Source organism: Ranitomeya imitator, chromosome 1, assembly GCF_032444005.1.
Source record: "Ranitomeya imitator isolate aRanImi1 chromosome 1, aRanImi1.pri, whole genome shotgun sequence".
Taxonomy (NCBI): Eukaryota; Metazoa; Chordata; class Amphibia; order Anura; family Dendrobatidae; genus Ranitomeya; species Ranitomeya imitator.
In genome coordinates, this window is record NC_091282.1 from 599137262 (window position 1) to 599159177 (window position 21916).

The following is a 21916-nucleotide window of genomic DNA, read 5'->3' on the forward strand; positions in this document are numbered from 1 at the left end:
CTCTCCCCCGCACACTCCGCCCGCATCCTCTCCCCCGCACACTCCTCCCGCATCCTCTCCCCCGCACACTCCTCCCGCATCCTCTCCCCCGCACACTCTCCCCCGCACACTCCTCCCGCACCCTCTCCCCCGCACACTCCTCCCGCATCCTCTCCCCCGCACACTCCTCCCGCATCCTCCCCCTGCACACTCCTCCTGCACCCTCTCGCATACTCCCCCGCACATTTCTCTCCTGCACACACCCTCATCTTCCTGTCCACTCCCCCCGCATCTTCCTGTCCACTCCTCCCACATCTTCCTGTCCACTCCTCCCACATCTTCCTGTCCACTCCTCCCACATCCTCCTGTCCACTCCTCCCTCTCACACTCCTCCCGCATCCTCCTTTCCACTCCCACATCTTTCTCCCGCTCGCTGTCCCTCCCCTGACCACTCCTCCCACATCTTTCTCCCGCTCGCTGTCCCTCCCCCACTAACTGTTCAAACAGCAGTCACATACATTGTCCCTCCCCCACATTTCTCCTACATCCTCCCCACAGGCTTTTCCCCACATTTCCCTTCCACCACACATCGCCACTCCCTTGTTTTGCCACTTCCCTGTACAGCGATCCTCCCTCTATCTGTCCTTCGCTTAGTGCTCTTCCCTCTGCCCCTCCCCACACACTGCTCCTTGCCGGTCTGTATATTTTTGGGTTACAAAACGCTGATTTCAGGGGACGGTGGTGGTAGAGCGATGGTGGAATGTCCCACTGGCCAAGAAAGGTGAGGAGCCATACCTGCATCCCCGGAGGCACCGCATCTATCGAGTGCTGGAGGACACCAAGCATAGCCCCAAGGACAAGATGATGCTGATCCTCACACAGAATGTTCACAGTAAGGCCGGGGTGTGGGGTATTCCTGATCTGTAGGGCCACAGGCTGCCACAACTATCTTCTGTCTTTTTCAGAACTGGGCAGTCGCGGAGACACAGTGCTGGTGGACAAACGAGTGGGAAGGAATAAACTGCTGGCGCAGGGAGTGGCAGTCTACGCCTCCCCTGAAAATAAGGAGATGTTCGAAGAGGAAAGAAAGGTGAGGGGTCTAGTTGAGGATGGGACAGTTAATGGAAGGGGTGATGGAAGGGGTTAGATGGGGGTGAGCTAATGAAAGATCAGGTAGTGGAAAGGGTCTAGATGGGGGTAGATGAGGTAGATGTCGGGTGATGAGGGGTATAGACTGGGCTGAGCCATAGAAGGTGTCTAGGTAAGGGTGACCTGTTATATAAATGAATAGCCTCCTCATACAGGTGACAATCCAGCAGCTGTGGGCTGTCCACTATAGCTGACAACTTGCTGCATCAGCCGCGATCAGTGTCGGCACGTCCATATCTGTTTAACCCCTTAGATGCTGATGTCAATAATGACAATTTCATAGATGATTAACCCCTTCACCCCGAAGCCTGTTTTCACCTAAGTGACAGGGCCAATTTTTACAATTCTGACCACTGTCACTTTATGAGGTAATAACTCTGAAACGCTTCAACGGATCCTGGCGATTCTGACATTGTTTTCTCGTGACATATTGTACTTCATGATAGTGGTAAAATTTATTTGATATTACCTTCGTTTCTTTGTGAAAAAAACGGAAATTTGGCGAAAATTTTGAAAATTTTGCAATTTTCAAACTTTGAATTTTTATACCCTTGCATTAGAGACTCATATCGCACAAATTAGTTAATAAATAACATTTCCCACATGTCTACTTTACATCAGCAACATTTTGGAACCAATTTTATTTTCCTTAGGGAGTTATAAGGGTTAAAAGTTAAACAGCGATTTCTCATTTTTTCAACAACTTTTATAAAACCATTTTTTGTAGGGACCACATCATATTTGAAGTCACTTTAAGAGGCTTATAGGATTTAAAATACCCAAAAGTGACACCATTCTAAAAACTATACCCCCCGAGGTACTCAAAACCACATTCAAGAAGTTTATTAACCCTTCAGGTGCTTCACAGGAATTAACGGACTGTGGAAGGAAAAAAATAACATTTAACTTTTTTTTCCACATAATGATCTTTTAGCAACATTTTTTTTATTTTCACAAGGGTAAAAAAAGAAAATGGACCACGAAAGTTGTTGTGCAATTCCTTCTGAATACACTGATACCCCATATGTGGGAGAAAACCACTGTCTGGGCGCACGGCAGGGCTCGGAAGGGAAGGAGCGCCGTTTGACTTTTACAAACCAAAATTGGCTGGAATTGAGATCGGACACCATGTCCCGTTTGGAGAGCCCCTGATGTGCCTAAACAGTGGAAAACCGCCACAAGTGACCCCATTTTGGAAACTAGACCCTTCAAGGAACTTATCTAGCTATGTGGTGAGCACTTTGAACCACCAGGTGCTTCACAGAAGTTTAGAACGTAGAGGCGTGAAAATAAAAATTCACATTTTTTCCCCAAAAATGATCTTTTAACAACAATTTTTTTATCTTCACAAGTGTAAAAGGAGAAAATGGACCACTAAAGTTGTTGACCAATTTATCCTGAATACACTGATACCCCATATGTGGGGGAAAACCACTGTTTGGGCACACGGCAGGGCTCGGAAGGGAAGGAGCACCTTTTGACTTTTACAAACCAAAATTGGCTGGAATTGAGATCGGACACCATGTCCCGTTTGGAGAGCCCCTGATGTGCCTAAACAGTGGAAAACCGCCACAAGTGACCCCATTTTGGAAACTAGACCCTTCAAGGAACTTATCTAGCTATGTGGTGAGCACTTTGAACCCCCAGGTGCTTCACAGAAGTTTAAAACGTAGAGGCGTGAAAATAAAAATTCACATTTTTTCCCCAAAAATGATCTTTTAACAACAATTTTTTTATCTTCACAAGTGTAAAAGGAGAAAATGGACAACTAAAGTTGTTGACCAATTTATCCTGAATACACTGATACCCCATATGTGGGGGAAAACCACTGTTTGGGCACACGGCAGGGCTCGGAAGGGAAGGAGCACCTTTTGACTTTTACAAACCAAAATTGGCTGGAATTGAGATCGGACACCATGTCCCGTTTGGAGAGCGCCTGATGTGCCTAAACAGTGGAAAACCGCCACAAGTGACCCCATTTTGGAAACTAGACCCTTCAAGGAACTTATCTAGCTATGTGGTGAGCACTTTGAACCCCCAGGTGCTTCACAGAAGTTTAGAACGTAGAGGCGTGAAAATAAAAATTCACATTTTTTCCCCAAAAATGATCTTTTAACAACAATTTTTTTATCTTCACAAGTGTAAAAGGAGAAAATGGACCACTAAAGTTGTTGACCAATTTATCCTGAATACACTGATACCCCATATGTGGGGGAAAACCACTGTTTGGGCACACGGCAGGGCTCGGAAGGGAAGGAGCACCTTTTGACTTTTACAAACCAAAATTGGCTGGAATTGAGATCGGACACCATGTCCCGTTTGGAGAGCCCCTGATGTGCCTAAACAGTGGAAAACCGCCACAAGTGACCCCATTTTGGAAACTAGACCCTTCAAGGAACTTATCTAGCTATGTGGTGAGCACTTTGAACCCCCAGGTGCTTCACAGAAGTTTAGAACGTAGAGGCGTGAAAATAAAAATTCACATTTTTTCCCCAAAAATGATCTTTTAACAACAATTTTTTTATCTTCACAAGTGTAAAAGGAGAAAATGGACCACTAAAGTTGTTGACCAATTTATCCTGAATATACTGATACCCCATATGTGGGGGAAAACCACTGTTTGGGCACACGGCAGGGCTCGGAAGGGAAGGAGCACCTTTTGACTTTTACAAACCAAAATTGGCTGGAATTGAGATCGGACACCATGTCCCGTTTGGAGAGCCCCTGATGTGCCTAAACAGTGGAAAACCGCCACAAGTGACCCCATTTTGGAAACTAGACCCTTCAAGGAACTTATCTAGCTATGTGATGAGCACCGTGAACCTCCAAGTGCCTCACCAAAAATTATAATGATGAGTCGTAAAAAAAAAATAGAACACATTTTTTCCACAAAAATGATCTTTAGCAAGGTTTTTTTTGTTTTCCCAAGGGTTATAGGACAAAATAGAAAGAAAAAAATGTTGTGCAATTTTTCACGAGTACGCCGATACCCCATATGTGGGGAAAAACCACTGTTTGTGCGCATGGCAGAGCTCGGAAGGGAAGGAGCACCATTTGGAATGCAGACTTAGATGGATTGGTCTGCAGGCGTCACGTTGCATTTGCAGAGCCCCTGATGTACCTAAACAGTGGAAATCCTCCACAAGTGACCCCATTTTGAAAACTGGACCTCCCAAGGAATTTATTTAGATATGTGGTGAGCACCGTAAACCTCCAAGTGCCTCACTCCACAAGTGACCCCATTTTGAAAACTGGACCTCCCAAGGAATTTATTTAGATATGTGGTGAGCACCGTAAACCTCCAAGTGCCTCACTCCACAAGTGACCCCATTTTGAAAACTGGACCTACCAAGGAATTTATTTAGATATGTGGTGAGCACCGTAAACCTCCAAGTGCCTCACTCCACAAGTGACACCATTTTGAAAACTGGACCTCCCAAGGAATTTATTTAGATATGTGGTGAGCACCGTAAACCTCCAAGTGCCTCACTCCACAAGTGACACCATGTTGAAAACTGGACCTCCCAAGGAATTTATTTAGATATGTGGTGAGCACCGTAAACCTCCAAGTGCCTCACTCCACAAGTGACCCCATGTTGGAAACTACACAGTGTGTTGTGTCAACAGGGTATAAACTAATTTTTATTAATTTGTGGACGTGTGGTATGCTTTGAAGCAATCCTTAATGCAAAGGCCAGGTTTCTCAGGGCAGGTTTCACAATGGTAAATTGTGTCCTTTCGGATTCCCCTCTTGGAACATACTCTACACCGTTTTTGTGATCGTCCTGTCCTCGCTGTTTGGGGAACCTGTCCTGGGAAATGTTGACCTTGGTCAATACGGGCACTATCAGATTCAGAAGTACTGGGACCCTCACCTCCCTGAGTGCCAAACATTAGGGCCTTGATGACTACCTCCTGAAACTGAAGGAAGGTCCCCGTATTGCCTGCAGATCGGGACAGCACAAAAGCATTGTACAGTGCCATCTGTACAATGTGCACGGCCAATTTTTTGTACCATACGTAAGCTTTTCGCATGGCACTGTATGGTTGGAGGACCTGATCTGAGAGATCCACACCCCCCATGTACCGATTGTAATCCAGGATACAATCTGGGTTTGGGACTTGTGTTGTGGTCCCACGAACAGTGACAAGGGTGCTGTTGTCACGGTGTATGGTGGTCAGGATAAGGACATCCCTTTTGTCCTTATACTTGACCACCAGCATGTTGTCGCTGCATTTGGCTCTGCTTTCCCCTTTTCTCAGCGTTTGCCCAATTAGCGGCTTAGGGAGGCCTCGCTGATTTTTTTCGCACGGTGCCACATGCAGCTGTACCTCTGGCAGAGAGGGCCTTGAAGAGTGGGATGCTGGTGTAAAAGTTGTCAATATAAAGGTGATAACCCTTATCCAGCAGTGGGTGCAGCAATTCCCACACAATTTTCCCACTCACCCCCAGGATGGGGGGGCATTCAGGGGGGTTAATCTGGGTGTCCTTACCCTCGTAGACCCTAAATCTGTGGGTGTACCCTGAGGTACTCTCGCACAGTTTGTACAGCTTTATTCCGTACCTGGACCTCTTACTGGGCAGTTACTGTCGGAATTTTAGCCTCCCTTTGAAATGAACGAGAGATTCATCAATAGCGATGTCCCTCTGGGGTGTGTACGCCTCAGCAAATTTTCTGCTGAAGAGTTCAACCACTGGACGAATTTTATATAGACGATCAAAGTTTGGATCGTCTCGGGGAGGACACTGCGCATTATCACTGAAATGCAAAAATTTTTGGATCACTTCAAATCGTGTCCTTTTCATGGCCATGCGGAATACCGGTGTACTGTAGAGAATGTCAGTACTCCAGTATTGCCGAAGCTTTGGCTTTTTGATTAGGCCCATATGCAGCACAATTCCCCAAAATGTCATCATCTCTGCTGCATTTACGGGGGTCCATCTGGCATAAGATGACGTGGGATTTTGGGTAAAAAATTGTTGGGCATACAGGTTCGTCTGGGCCACCATAATATTTATTATTTCATCACTGAAAAAGAATTTGAAGAAGTCAATTTCAGTGAGGCCAGTCGTGTCAAACTGGATTCCTGAGCTGCTGCTGAAATCCGGAATGACGGGCTGAAAATTTTCCGGGGGTGCAATCCATACGGGATCGATTGCTGCAGGAGTTGCCTGGGTCCTACGGCGCCGTGTTAGGGGTCTTTCCTCACCAGATGAGGAGGAGGAGGAGGAATAGAGGAATGTGGGATCTTCCTCACTGGCTGAATCCGTGTCGGACGCAAGGATGGCGTAAGCCTCCTCTGGTGAATAGCGCCTTGTTGACGAATGGGCCATTTTTTTTTTCCCAAACCCTGGGTGTGTGTGTAAGTGGTGCTTTTACACGTGTAATGTGTGGGGCTTGTGTATAGGGTACTCTTTATTAAAACCAATCAGAGAGAAAAAACAAGTAGTGAGAAAAAATGTAGAAGAAACAAGAAAAAAAGATGAAAAGAAAAATCAATGTAAAAAAATAAGTTTGTATAAAAAAAAAAGTATAAATTTACCCTACGCAACTAAATATTTTTTTTACAAAAGAAAAGCGAACGCCACTAACACTGTGACGTACGCTCCCCTAATGCACTAGAGATAATCCGGCGATAGCAGATTTTTTTTATGCACAAGACACTACCTCCCTACCTATAAAACTCAGTACGATTTTTTTTTCTTCTAAAAGATGATCGGTCGTCACTAACGCTGTGACGCTGGCTACACTAAGACGCTACCACTAAACTACTCTGTACAATTTTTTTTTTCTCCAAAAAAAAAAAAAAGACCGGTCGTCACGAACGCTGTGACACCAGCTAATCTACGTCTAAGACTACACTGTACTAACTACTATTATATTTTTGTAAAAGAAAAAAAAAATCGGACGTTGCTTAGACTGCAATGTCCGCTACACTAACTAAAAAAAAAAAGTCCTGTGGCGCAGTCTCTGATCAGCAGCGATACTGATCAGAGCGCTGCGGACACAGGAAGAGCACGAATGCTCTGCGCGGGACGCCGCGCACAGGAAAAAAAGCGCAAAAAAGTGCGCAAAAAATTGAATTGGAGGGGGGTACTTGAACAGGGATGGAGGGACGTCACCAAACACTGACGCCGGCTACGCTACCTTGTTACGTCTAAAACTACACTGTACTAACTACAATTTTTTTTCTAAAAAAAAAAAAAAAACGGACGTCGCTTAGACTGCAATGTCCGCTACACTAACTAACCTAAAAAAAAAAGTCCTGTAGCGCAGTCTCTGATGAGCAGCGATACTGATCAGAGCGCTGCGGACACAGGAAGAGCACGAATGCTCTGCGCGGGACGCCGCGCACAGGAAAAAAAGCGCAAAAAAAGTGCGCAAAAAATTTCAATTGGAGGGTGGGGGAGGGAGGGGGTACTGGAACAGGGATGGGGGGATGGGAAAGGGGTGGGGGAGGTGCTGCTGCTGCTGCTGTGATCACAGGAGTCACACAGCAGGCAGATGGCAGCAGAGAGCACACAGCACGGAGCACAAGCTGAAGCAGGAGCACAAGCTGGAGGCAGGAGATCCCAGGGAGGATCGCACTGGCCACCAATGGATTCCTTCACTAAGGTGACACAGAGGGGCTTAGACCACCGCTCTGCACGCCAAATCTGAGAGAAAGATGGCGTGCAGGGCGGTGATCGGTATTTTAAATTAACCCCTTTGGCGCTGATTGGCTAGAAGCTATTGTTCAGCCAATCAGCGCCATAGGGGTTAATCAGGTGAGGTGACGTGGCGATCACCCCACCTACAGTGACGGCTGTGATTGGTGCGACGTCACACAGCATCAATCACAGCCTGTCACATGCTTTTTTTTTTTTTTTTTGAAACTTTATTGTCACATCGCTGTGATTGGCTGGTCAGAATTGACCAGCCAATCACAGCGATCGCTGATGCGGGGGGGCGGTGCAGGCACCCGGGGCTGCGTGCAGGGATTGTCTGCTGTCAGGAACAGCAGACACCGGAACCCGATCACCGCGCGATGCCGCGCGGTGACCGGAAAATGGCGGCGCCGTACTAGTACTGCGGCTGGCACTTATGCAGTGCCGGCAGCGCAGTACTAGTACGGCGCATGGCGCAAAGGGGTTAAGGCTATGTGCACACGTTGCAGATTATTTGCGGTTTTTAGCATTTTTGTGCTATAAAAACGCTATGAAACCGCAAATAATCTGCATACATTAAGCATCCCATCATTTATAATGGAATCCACAATTTCTGTGCACATGATGTGCGTTTTTCCGCATGAAAAACGCATTGGGGAAAAATAATGAACCTGTTCATTAATTTTGCATTTTTTTCGTGGATTTCCCACTGTCTAATGCATTGGGAAATGTCTGGGAAAAACCGTGCAAAAAACGCGTCAAAACTGCGCAAAAAAACGCATGCGGATTTCATGCGGAAATCTGGCAGAAATGTCCAGATTTCAACAGGAATTTTCTGCATGAATTCCTGAACGTGTGCACATAGCCTAAAAGAGTGTGGCTCCTCCCTCTTTATCCCCATTGGTGCCCTCAAATCATGATTTTGTGATCCTGATGTTTGCCATGGCAGTTCACTGCCAAATAGCGGCCTTCAAGTCTGCCGGCTGTAGTAATCTGTCAAGAAGTTAGCGGCATTTAGGTGGTTAAATACAGTTTTTCATTCCTGTCATAGCAATTTTAGGTCCCTAAAAATACATTTTGTAAATTTCCGTGAAAAAATAATAAATTGCTGCTACAGTTTTAAACCTCCTAAAATACCAACAGAATAAAATAACATTTTACAAATGGTGCTGATGTAAAGCAAACATGCGGGAAATGTAAGTCATACCACAAAGAAACATTAATAAATATCTGGATTAAAGGGATATCATTCAAATTTAGAAAATTGCTAATGTTTTAACATTTTCCTCAAATTTCTGATAGGTTTTGTTTATTTATAAAAAAAATCAACATATATTTACCATTATCATAAATTATAATGTGCCACAAAAAAACAGTCTCAAAATTACTGGGATTTGTTGAAGCGTTCCAGAGTCATTACCACATAAAGATTTAAAAAATCGGCCTTGTCACTAAGGGTATGTGCACACGTTGCAGATTTGTCTGCAGAATTTTCTGCACAGATTCTGCATCTCTTGCGGAAAACGCAGGTAACATTTTTAATGCGTTTTTGGTGTGTTTTTGATGCGGATTTGTATGCGTTTTTGTAGGCTAAATAAAGATCTATTATTTAACAAAAAAAGAATTGTGATGTCATTTCTTGTCCAACCTCTTCATTTACATACTCCATTGAACAATAATGTTTACACACACAGATAGATAATAGATAGATAGCTCTATAGATAGATAAATAATAGATAGATCTAGATTTTAAAAAAAAATGCTCGATAGATCTATCGATCTATTATTTATCTATCTATCTATCTATCTATCTATCTATCTATCTATCTACGGTATCTATCCATAGATCTATCTATTTATCCATAGATATATCTATCTATAGATGTTTAGTAATAAAAACATAATAAAATGGTACATACAGAGATAAAGACACACACACACAAACACAATCTGCATTAGGCCGGGGTCACACTTGCGAGAAACTCGCACTAGTCTCGCACATCAGTACCAGACCCTACCACCAGTACTTGTGACCGGAGCGTTGAGCTGCATAGAAATACATGCAGCCACAAACTCCGGTCCCAAGTGTCGGCAGTGTCTGGTACTGAGATGCGAGTTTTTCGCAAGTGTGACCCCGGCCTTAAACGCAATATCAATTTTTTTTTTAAGTAAATAGGCGTGGGCTCCCGTGCAATTTTCTGCGCCAGAGAGGGAAAGCTGGGGGCCGATGTTTAACCCCTTCCCGACCTTTGACGCCACGTAGGCATCATGAAAGTCGGTGCCAATCCGACCCATGACGCCTATGTGGCGTCATGGAAAGATCGCGTCCCTGCAGATGGGGTGAAAGGGTTAACTCCCATTTCACCCGATCTGCAGGGACAGGGGGAGTGGTAGTTTAGCCCAGGGGGGGTGGCTTCACCCCCTCGTGGCTACGATCGCTCTGATTGGCTGTTGAAAGTGAAACTGCCAATCAGAGCGATTTGTAATATTTCACCTATTATAACTGGTGAAATATTACAATCCAGCCATGGCCGAAGCTGCAATATCATCGGCCATGGCTGGAAACACTAATGTGCCCCCACCCCACCGATCTCCCCTCCAGCCCCCCGATCTGTCCGGTACACTGCTCTGGCTCCCCTCCGTCCTGTGCTCCGCTCCCCCCGTGCTCTTGTCCGCTCCCCCCGTGCTCCAATCACCCTCCCCGTGCTCCAATCACCCCCCTTGCACTCCGATCCACCCCCCTCCGTGCTCCGTTACACCCCCCCGTGCTCCGTTCCACCCCTCCCGCGCTCCGATTCACCCCCCCATGCTCCGATCCCCCCCCACCCCCCTGGCTCCCCCCCACCCCATCATACTTACCGATCCTGCCGGGGTCCGTCCGTCTTCTCCCCGGACGCCGCCATCTTCCAAAATGGCGGGCGCATGCGCAGTGCGCCCGCCGAATCTGCCGGCCGGCAGATTCGTTCCAAAGTGCATTTTGATCACTGAGAGAGATTATATCTCAGTGATCAAAATAAAAAAAATAATAAATGACCCCCCCCTTTGTCACCCCCATAGGTAGGGACATTAAAAAGATAAAGAATTTTTTTTTCCACTAATGTTAGAATAGGGTTAGGGGTAGGGCTAGGGTTAGGGGTAGGGTTAGGGGTAGGGTTTCGGTATGTGCACACGTATTCTGGTCCTCTGCGGATTTTTCCGCTGCGGATTTGATAAATCCGCAGTGCTAAACCGCTGCGGATTTATGGCGGATTTACCGCGTTTTTTCTGCGCATTTCACTGCGGTTTTACAACTGCGATTTTCTATTTGAGCAGTTGTAAAACCGCTGCGGAATCCGCACAAAGAAGTGACATGCTGCGGAATGTAAACCGCTGCGTTTCCGTGCAGTTTTTCCGCAGCATGTGTACAGCGATTTTTGTTTCCCATATGTTTACATTGAACTGTAAACTTATGGGAAACTGCTGCGGATCCGCAGCGTTTTCCGCAGCGTATGCACATACCTTTAGAATTAGGCTATGTGCACACGGTGCGGATTTGGCTGCGGATCCGTAGCAGTGTTCCATCAGGTTTACAGTACCATGTAAACATATGGAAACCAAATCCGCTGTGCCCATGGTGCAGAAAATACCGCGCGGAAACGCTGCGTTGTGTTTTCCGCAGCATGTCAATTCTTTGTGCGGATGCCGCAGCGTTTGACACCTGTTCCTCAATAGGAATCCGCAGGTGAAATCCGCACAAAAAACACTGGAAATCCACGGTAAATCCGCAGGTAAAACGCAGTGCCTTTTACCCGCGGATTTTTCAAAAATGATGCTGAAAAATCTCACACGAATCCGCAACGTGGGCACATAGCCTTAGGGTTAGGGTTGGAATTAGGGTTGTGGTTAGGGTTAGGGGTGTGTTGGGGTTAGGGTTGTGATTAGGGTTATGGCTACAGTTGGGGTTAGAGTTAGGGGTGGGTTAGGGTTAGTGTTGGAGGTAGAATTGAGGGGTTACCACTGTTTAGGCACATCAGGGGTCTCCAAGCGCAACATGGCGCCACCATTGATTCCAGCCAATCTCGTATTCAAAAAGTCAAATGGTGCTCCCTCAATTCCGAGCCCTGACGTGTGCCCAAACAGTGGTTTACCCCCACATATGGGGTACCAGCATACTCAGGATAAACTGCGCAACAATTACTGGGGTCCAATTTCTCCTGTTACCCTTGTGAAAATAAAAAAATGCTTGCTAAAACATCATTTTTGAGGAAAGAAAAATTATTTTTTATTTTCACGGCTCTGCGTTGTAAACGTCTGTGAAGCACTTGGGGGTTCAAAGTGCTCACCACATATCTAGATAAGTTCCTTGGGGGGTCTAGTTTCTAAAATGGGGTCACTTGTGGGGGGTTTCTACTGTTTAGGCACACCAGGGGCTCTGCAAACGCAACGTGACGCCCGCAGACCATTCCATCAAAGTCTGCATTTCAAAAGTCACTACTTCCCTTCTGAGCCCCGACGTGTGCCCAAACAGTGGTTTACCTCCACACATGGGGTATCAGCGTACTCAGGAGAAACTGAACAACAACTTTTGGGGTCCAATTTCTCCTGTAACCCTTGGGAAAATAAAAAATTCTGGGCTAAATAATTATTTTTGAGGAAAGAAAACGTATTTATTATTTTCACGGCTCTGCATTATAAACTTCTGTGAAGCACTTGGGGGTTTAAAGTGCTCAATATGCATCTAGATAAGTTCCTTGGGGGGGTCTAGTTTCCAAAATGGGGTCACTTGTGGGGGAGCTCCAATGTTTAGACACACAGGGGCTCTCCAAACGCGACATGGTGTCCGCTAACAATTGGAGCTAATTTTCCATTCAAAAAGTCAAATGGCGCGCCTTCCCTTCCGAGCCCTGCCGAGTGCCCAAACAGTGGTTTACCCCCACATATGAGGTATCGGCGTACTCGGGAGAAATTGCCCAACAAATTTTATGATCCATTTATCCTATTGCCCATGTGAAAATGAAAAAATTGAGGCGAAAAGAATTTTTTTGTGAAAAAAAAAGTACTTTTTCATTTTTACAGATCAATTTGTGAAGCACCTGAGGGTTTAAAGTGCTCACTAGGCATCTAAATAAGTTCCTTGGGGGGTCTAGTTTCCAAAATGGGGTCACTTGTGGGGGAGCGCCAATGTTTAGGCACACAGGAGCTTTCCAAACGCGACATGGTGTCCACTAACGATGGAGATAATTTTTCATTCAAAAAGTCAAATGGCGCTCCTTCCCTTCCGAGCCTTACAATGTTCCCAAACAGTGGTTTACCCCCACATGTGAGGTATTGGTGTACTCAGGAGAAATTGCCCAACAAATTTTAGGATCCATTTTATCCTGTTGCCCATGTGAAAATGAAAAAATTGAGGCTAAAAGAATTTTTTTGTGAAAAAAAAGTACTTTTTCATTTTTACGGATCAATTTGTGAAGCACCTGGGGGTTCAAAGTACTCACTATGCATCTAGATAAGTTCCCTGCGGCGTCTAGTTTCCAAAATGGGGTCACTTGTGGGGGAGCTCCAATTTTTAGGCACACGGGGGCTCTCCAAACGTGACATGGTGTCCGCTAAAGAGTGGAGCCAATTTTTGATTCAAAAAGTCAAATGGCGCTCCTTCCCTTCCAAGCCCTGCCGTGCGCCCAAACAGTGGTTTACCCCCACATATGAGGTATCAGCTTACTCAGGACAAATTGGACAACAACTTGCGTGGTTCAGTTTCTCCTTTTACCATTGGGAAAATAAAAAAATTGTTGCTAAAAGATAATTTTTGTGACTAAAAAGTTAAATGTTCATTTTTTCCTTCCATGTTGCTTCTGCTGCTGTGAAGCACCTGAAGGGTTAATAAACTTCTTGAATGTGGTTTTGAGTACCTTGAGGGGTGCAGTTTTTAGAATGGTGTCACTTTTGGGTATTTTCAGCCATAAAACTGACTTCAAATGTGAGGTGGTCCCTAAAAAAAATGGTTTTGTAAATTTGGTTGTAAAAATGAGAAATCGCTGGTCAAATTTTAACCCTTATAACTTCCTAGCAAAAAAAAATTTTGTTTCCAAAATTGTGCTGATGTAAAGTAAACATGTGGGAAATGTTATTTATTAACTATTTTGTGTCACATAACTCTCTGGTTTAACAGAATAAAAATTCAAAATGTGAAAATTGCGAAATTTTCAAAATTTTCGCCAAATTTCCGTTTTTATCACAAATAAACGCATAATTTATTGACCTAAATTTACCACTAACATGAAGCCCAATATGTCACGAAAAAACAATCTCAGAACCGCTAGGATCCGTTGAAGCGTTCCTGAGTTATTACCTCATAAAGGGACACTGGTCAGAATTGCAAAAAAGGTCAAAATAGGCTGGGTCATGAAGGGGTTAAAGCCTGGGAAGGGGTTAATACCCATAGTGCTTCCCAGGCTATAAATATCAGCCTGCAGCTGTATATTTAGCCTTTACTGGCTATTAGAATAAGGGGACCCCCCAAAAAATGATGTGGGGTCCCCCTTTAATTAATAGCCAGAAAGGCTATGCAGACAGCTGTGGGCTGATATTCATAGCCTAGAGTGTGGCTATGTGTGGATAATGCCCCCCTCCCTCCTGTCGGTTACAAACACCAGCACTAAGCCGCCCCAGAAATGGCGCATCTGTAAGATGCACCAATTTCAGCACTTAGACTCTCTCTTCCGACTGCCCTAGCGGTGGCATATGGGTAATAAGGGGTTAATGTCACCTTTGATTGTAAGGTGACGTGAAGGCCGAATGGTAATAATAATAATTTATTCGGACTCCCATGACAGCACTACGAGAGAGGGGATCCGCCCTTCAGGAACAGGAAACCTACAGATACAAAAGGGCGGCACCTCTCCCCATGCATCAGTTGGTTTCCTGTTCCTGGAGGGATAGGATCCTACAGATGTATCCTCGTAATGGATCCCAGGCCGGCCGGCTGAATCTGGTAGCAGGGGGGTCTTCTACCTCGGCCGGTGCGGAAGTCCCTGGAAGACGTCACGGTGGTCCTGGCTGGACTGCACGTCAGTGACGTATACAGCAGGGAGCAGAGTCCGGAGGATTCCTGATCTCCTCTAGCGCCGGCGCCGGTAAGTATAGCGCTCCTTCGGGTCCATACGGCGGTGCAGAGCGGTGGTGAGGTAGCGGTGTCAGGAGGGGAACGCTGTCCGGGGAGCTGCTGCGTGTTCTTCGGCGTCCTGCACCGCTCTCAGCGTCTGCTAGAGCGTTTCCGGGTGCAGTGACGTCGGGGGGCGGAGTCAGCAGGCGCTTCCGGGTCACTGGGTGACTGCGCATGCGCAGTCTATCCAAGATGGCGGTGCCCATCGATCCTGAACGCCGGATTCCTCACAGACTGCGCTGACCCCCCAGCTGCAGCCTCATCAGCAAGGACCAATGAGACTGGCGCCAGGCAGCCTGCTGACCGGATCTCAGGGGGATTTAAGCAGGAGCTGGATTTAGAGCTCTGCTTTTGGCCACATCTTCATCATGGAGAGTGATGGTGAGCGGCAGCCTCAGCTGCTGGATGAAGAGCGACAGAGGCCCACGGAGAAGGAGCATGTCAGAAGTGACTAGTCCAGCCGTAAAAGCTCATCCAAGCAGGGATCTAGAGCATCGACTGGCAAAGAAGCCCCTTTTGGCGTACGCTGGTAAGTGATCTACGTGAATGTTCACTCAGTGACGCGGGCCCCTTATACTTTGTCATTCTAGGGGAAGAGAAATGCAAAGACGAAACATAAGGAGTGTGCCCTATGCGGAGTCCCTTTGCCAGATTCTTGCCCTAAAAAATTATGCGCCCCCTGTATACAGCAGACGGTGAGGTCTACAGGAGTGGTAGGGGTTGAGTGACATCAGGTTAGATAGTTGGTATCATCCTTATTGTCCTCCCCTAGGTAGCGGAAGAATCTGTGTCTACAGCTAATCTAAAGGAGATGATCCGTATGGAAGTAAGGGAATCTCTGCGGTCATTATCCCAGGAGGGAACTTCAAAACATAAGGCTCCAGTGATCTCTGAGTCTTCGGAGGAAGAAAGAGAGGAAGGTTTCTATCGCTCATTTCCCTCTTCCTCGTCATCAGAAGAGGACTCTGGCCGATTTTGTCTACCTCTGGACCGGGTTGATAAATTAGTTAAATCGGTCAGGGGTACGATGGGCTTAGAAGAGCCTAAAACACAGCCTTCCCGTCAAGAATTAATGTTCAGCGGCTTGGATCACAAAAAACGTAGATCCTTTCCGGTGAATGAAAAGATTCAGGACCTAATTCTCCGAGAGTGGAAAAAAACGGAGAAAAAGGTTCATTGCCACCAGCTTTAAAGCGCAGGTATCCCTTTGAGGATACGGCTGTGGATACCTGGGACAAGGCACCTAAATTAGATGCTGCGGTGGCGAAAGCATCGAAGAGAGCCGCATTACCTTTTGAGGACATGGGGACCCTTAAAGATCCTCTTGATAGGAAGGCAGATTCCTTCCTTAAAGGTACCTGGGAGATGGCAGCCGGATCTTTGAGACTGGCAGTGGCCGCGACATGTACAGCCAGATCCTTAATGGTCTGGCTGGAACAATTGGAGTCCCAACTTAAAGGAGGTGCTGCCAGAAGTTCAATCTTATCTGCGCTCCCAGTAATTCAGGATGCTGCTGCCTTCCTGTCGGATGCCTCGGTGGATTCAGTCAAAATGGCGGCCAGAGCGGCAGGACTCTCCAACGCGGCTCGTAGAGCCTTATGGTTAAAGTGTTGGTCGGGTGACATTCAGTCAAGATCCAAGCTATGCGCTATTCCATGTAAAGGGGAATATCTCTTTGGTCCAACCCTAGATGAGTTGCTTGAGAAGGCAGGGGATGACAAGAAAAAATTCCCTAATTTGTCATCAGCCTCTTACCGGCGTCCGTTTAACAGAAGGAGATTTGGTCGTGAAAGAAAACGCGCATCCTCGCCTTCTAGAGATAATTTTAGATGAGAGGACAGACGCAGGAGAGGTACAGGCTACATGTTTCGCCGTTCCTCAAAAGAACGTAAAAAACCAGACCAATGACTAGCAATCCCTGTGGGAGGGAGATTGTCAGCCTTCTCTTCCGCATGGTCTAACATCACAAACAGTGACTGGATCCGAGGTGTCATATCGGAGGGTCTGAGACTGGAATTTGATCACTGGCCTCGGGATAAATTTATGCTAACCCCCTTACGCTCCTCCGCCATTGAACAGACGGCTTTGGAGGCAGAAGTTGTGAGTTTATGCCTTAAAAAGGTGCTGATTGAGGTCCCAGAATCAGAAAGAGGAAGAGGATTGTACTCTCCTCTTTTTCTGATTCAAAAACCAGACAAGTCATTCAGGACTATTATTAATCTTAAATCCCTTAATGAGTACCTGGTTAATTCTACCTTTAAAATGGAGTCAATCAGCTCAGCAATAAAGATGCTGTTCAAACACTGCTTCATGGTGGTTGTAGATTTAAAGGATGCATACTATCATGTTCCTATCCATGAAAACTTCCAGAGGTTCCTAAGAGTTGCGGTGTCTATGGGAGGAATTGTTCGCCATTTTCAATTTAGAGCTCTTCCCTTCGGCCTTTCAGCAGCACCTAGGGTGTTTACTAAAGTAGTTGCTGAGGTCATGGCGCACTTACGAGAATTCAATATCCTCATTATTCCTTATCTGGATGATTTCCTGATAGTTGGAAACTCCGCAAACCATTGCCTTGCTCAAGTAAAAACAGCTATGGCTAAACTAGAACATCTGGGCTGGATAATAAATTATGAAAAATCCCGATTACAGCCCTTAAAGATCCAGAGATTCCTAGGGCTGTTGTTAAATTCCAAGACCCAAAAATGCTGTCTTCCACCTGATAAATTACTCCATATTCAACAGCAGGTGTTAAAAGCGATTAATAAACTATCCATGACTCTAAGACAGGCTATGTCACTATTAGGTTCCCTAACTTCGTGTATTCCTGCCGTCCTTTGGGCCCAGTTCCATACCAGGCCTTTACAGTTTGAGGTGCTGGATAATGATAGAGCCTTACAGGGTTCCTTGCAGGGTCAAGTGACATTAAGTCCAGCGGTTCTTACATCTCTTAGATGGTGGCTAGAGGAAGACAAACTGTCAGCAGGAGTTCCTTGGGTGACGCACCATAGAAAAAATCGACCACCAGCACTCAGATGCGGGATGCACGTCCAAGGGTCCCAGGATCCAATCGGGCCCAAAGTCACAAATCAAGGAAAAGAGACAGCATCCAAACCAGGTGAATCTTATCCAAAAAGCGGTCTTTATTCGGCCATAAAACAGATGCAACGTTTCGGCCACATTGGCCTTTGTCAAGCATACAAAACATCACTGGTGGCCATCTTAAATAGTGTGGAGCCTAAAAAGGAACCAATCACCATCCAGAAGCGGCCTTTATTAAGTTGCTTTAAAATCACACAATATATACCAAAACATTCTGTGCCACACATAAAACATCAGTCATACAAGACTGATCACAAATAGCTATTCCCAAAACTAACATCATAACACAAGAAAAAATAGAGGATAGAAATATCAAAGCTATAACCCAATCATTGCTCAAGCTGTCCGGTTACCATGGTAATGTGTCCTCCAATCACTATTGTAGTTGACGTACACACGTCCATATACCCAATCACCTTCCGTACCGCAGAAGGTCTATCAGCTGGTCCTGATAATGAATAACATACCCGCATGTTAGTGTCAGTCCACCTGTGAACGCCTGCGCACAGCGCACACCATAACAGCGGTCACATGACCGCCACCTGGTGTGACGCGCGGCGCCCGCGACCGGCGTCACAGGATAAGCAATACCCCTCGTCTCCACGGGCAGCCGGACGCGACCACGTGACCGGCCAGGAGGAGCCATGACGCAACAGCGCCCACACCTCCGGCACGCCCACATGCCGCACCACGTCTGTACATAAGAGAAAACGAGACACATAGCCAAATACCATGGCACCCGTATTAAATTACCTGATACACTAAGCGGATAACAACCTCAAGCAATTAAGCAGATTTGGCAAACAAGGGTCAAAAGGAGGAAAAAAATCTACACATAATCACCAAAACATACAAAAAAAGGGACAATTAATTTATATGAAAAAAGGATTATTTTTTTACAAAAAACAAAAAAATGTAAACAACATATTTCTTAATATCCTCCATAAACACCCTGGATAGCCAATCCTGCATCAACTGTAAATAAACAAAAATAATAACAATTAAAAACATGTAACACTACAAATAAAGGATATTAAAAGAACTTAAAAACGTACACAGAGTCAGATGTATACATCAGAAGAGGTCAAGGATATACAGATAACAACTTTATATGTACATAAAATGAACATACAAGAAAGAGGGGAGGGCCATCACCAATATAGTCCATCCCCTTTAGGACATACAAATATGCAGATTGTAATCAATATTCAACCCTTTGGGTTGTAAGGTCTCTAGGACCGAAATCCACCTCAATTCCTTCTGTTTAAGTTTTAATATCCTATCCCCACCTCTCCTCCAAGCTGGGACCCCGTCAATCACCCTAAAGCGTAGTTGATTTATAGAGTGTCTACGCTCACTGAAATGTTTCGGTATAGGGAGTTCATGTAAATTCGTTCTTATTGTGCTCTTATGTTTCGTAATTCTAGTTTTAACTGCCGTTGTTGTCTCGCCAACATACATAAGTCCACATGGACATACTATTAAATAAATCACAAATTTCGATGTGCATGTGTACCGATCATTAATCATAAATTGCTTGCCAGTCTGGGGATGATGGAAGCTATCCCCCTTAAGCATATTCCCACAACATGCACAGCTGAGGCAGGGAAAATTGCCCATCCGTGGAGGACATAATGTCCGCTGGATGGCAACCCTACCACCACCAACATCTGACCTCACCAAATGGTCTTTCAAATTCCGCCCTCGTCTGTAAGATAAAATGGGCCGTGACCGGAAGTCCTGAATATGTGGTAGACCTTTTTGTAATAGCCCCCAGTGTCTATTCAAAATATTGGATAGACCACTGCTGGCCGGGCAGTATGTAGAAACAAATGGTATGCGTTTCTGTTTAGCCTTCCTATCATGGGTCAAAACCTCTCCCTCAATTGATCTGGTGACTTTTTCCTTATGTCCCAACACCATCTCCCTTGGATACCCTCTACGCACAAATTTGGCACACATCTCTGTCAATCTCCTATCACAAACTACGTCATCTTTAACAATTCTCCGTACCCTAACCAACTGGCTCCAAGGTAATGAATTCATCATTCTTTTAGGATGGTAGCTGTCGTAGCACAAAAGGCTATTTCTATCAGTCATTTTTATAAATAGGTCCGTCCAAAGATTATCACCTTGCTTGTATACCATGGTATCTAGGAATTGGACCTTCTCTGCCGAGTACGTCATGGTGAACTTTAACTCTGGATGTAAGTTATTCAATTCATTCAAAAAGCCAAAAAGGTCATCCTCAGACCCCTCCCATATACAAAAAATATCATCGATGTAGCGCCACCAGGCCCGGACATGGCACCAGAAGCTGGATCTGTACACATGCTGGTCCTCGAGCACCGCCATATAGATGGCCATGGGGTCCAATGTGGCCCCCACGTATGCTAACATCTATATGGCGGTGCTCGAGGACCAGCATGTGTACAGATCCAGCTTCTGGTGCCATGTCCGGGCCTGGTGGCGCTACATCGATGATATTTTTTGTATATGGGAGGGGTCTGAGGATGACCTTTTTGGCTTTTTGAATGAATTGAATAACTTACATCTAAAGTTCACCATGACGTACTCGGCAGAGAAGGTCCAATTCCTAGATACCATGGTATACAAGCAAGGTGATAATCTTTGGACGGACCTATTTATAAAAATGACTGATAGGAATAGCCTTTTGTGCTACGACAGCTACCATCCTAAAAGAATGATGAATTCATTACCTTGTAGCCAGTTGGTTAGGGTACGGAGAATTGTTAAAGATGACGTAGTTTGTGATAGGAGATTGACAGAGATGTGTGCCAAATTTGTGCGTAGAGGGTATCCAAGGGAGATGGTGTTGGGACATAAGGAAAAAGTCACCAGATCAATTGAGGGAGAGGTTTTGACCCATGATAGGAAGGCTAAACAGAAACGCATACCATTTGTTTCTACATACTGCCCGGCCAGCAGTGGTCTATCCAATATTTTGAATAGACACTGGGGGCTATTACAAAAAGGTCTACCACATATTCAGGACTTCCGGTCACGGCCCATTTTATCTTACAGACGAGGGCGGAATTTGAAAGACCATTAGGTGAGGTCAGATGTTGGTGGTGGTAGGGTTGCCATCCAGCGGACATTATGTCCTCCACGGATGGGCAATTTTCCCTGCCTCAGCTGTGCATGTTGTGGGAATATGCTTAAGGGGGATAGCTTCCATCATCCCCAGACTGGCAAGCAATTTATGATTAATGATCGGTACACATGCACATCGAAATTTGTGATTTATTTAATAGTATGTCCATGTGGACTTATGTATGTTGGCGAGACAACAACGGCAGTTAAAACTAGAATTACGAAACATAAGAGCACAATAAGAACGAATTTACATGAACTCCCTATACCGAAACATTTCAGTGAGCGTAGACACTCTATAAATCAACTACGCTTTAGGGTGATTGACGGGGTCCCAGCTTGGAGGAGAGGTGGGGATAGGATATTAAAACTTAAACAGAAGGAATTGAGGTGGATTTCGGTCCTAGAGACCTTACAACCCAAAGGGTTGAATATTGATTACAATCTGCATATTTGTATGTCCTAAAGGGGATGGACTATATTGGTGATGGCCCTCCCCTCTTTCTTGTATGTTCATTTTATGTACATATAAAGTTGTTATCTGTATATCCTTGACCTCTTCTGATGTATACATCTGACTCTGTGTACGTTTTTAAGTTCTTTTAATATCCTTTATTTGTAGTGTTACATGTTTTTAATTGTTATTATTTTTGTTTATTTACAGTTGATGCAGGATTGGCTATCCAGGGTGTTTATGGAGGATATTAAGAAATATGTTGTTTACATTTTTTTGTTTTTTGTAAAAAATAATCCTTTTTTCATATAAATTAATTGTCCCTTTTTTT

The 21916-nt window shown here is 45.3% G+C and overlaps 1 protein-coding gene across 2 annotated transcripts in view; it reads left to right on the plus strand.

Annotated features, from left to right (window-relative positions):
• MRPL9 (mitochondrial ribosomal protein L9) overlaps positions 1 to 21916 on the plus strand; it is a 68263-nt gene that overhangs the window by 7596 nt on the left and 38751 nt on the right. For both annotated transcript variants that reach the window (XM_069768278.1, XM_069768287.1), the window contains exons 2-3: positions 712 to 871; positions 945 to 1069. In XM_069768278.1, coding sequence (XP_069624379.1) covers positions 712 to 871; positions 945 to 1069 — 285 coding nt within the window. The remainder of the gene's footprint in view (positions 1 to 711; positions 872 to 944; positions 1070 to 21916) is intronic.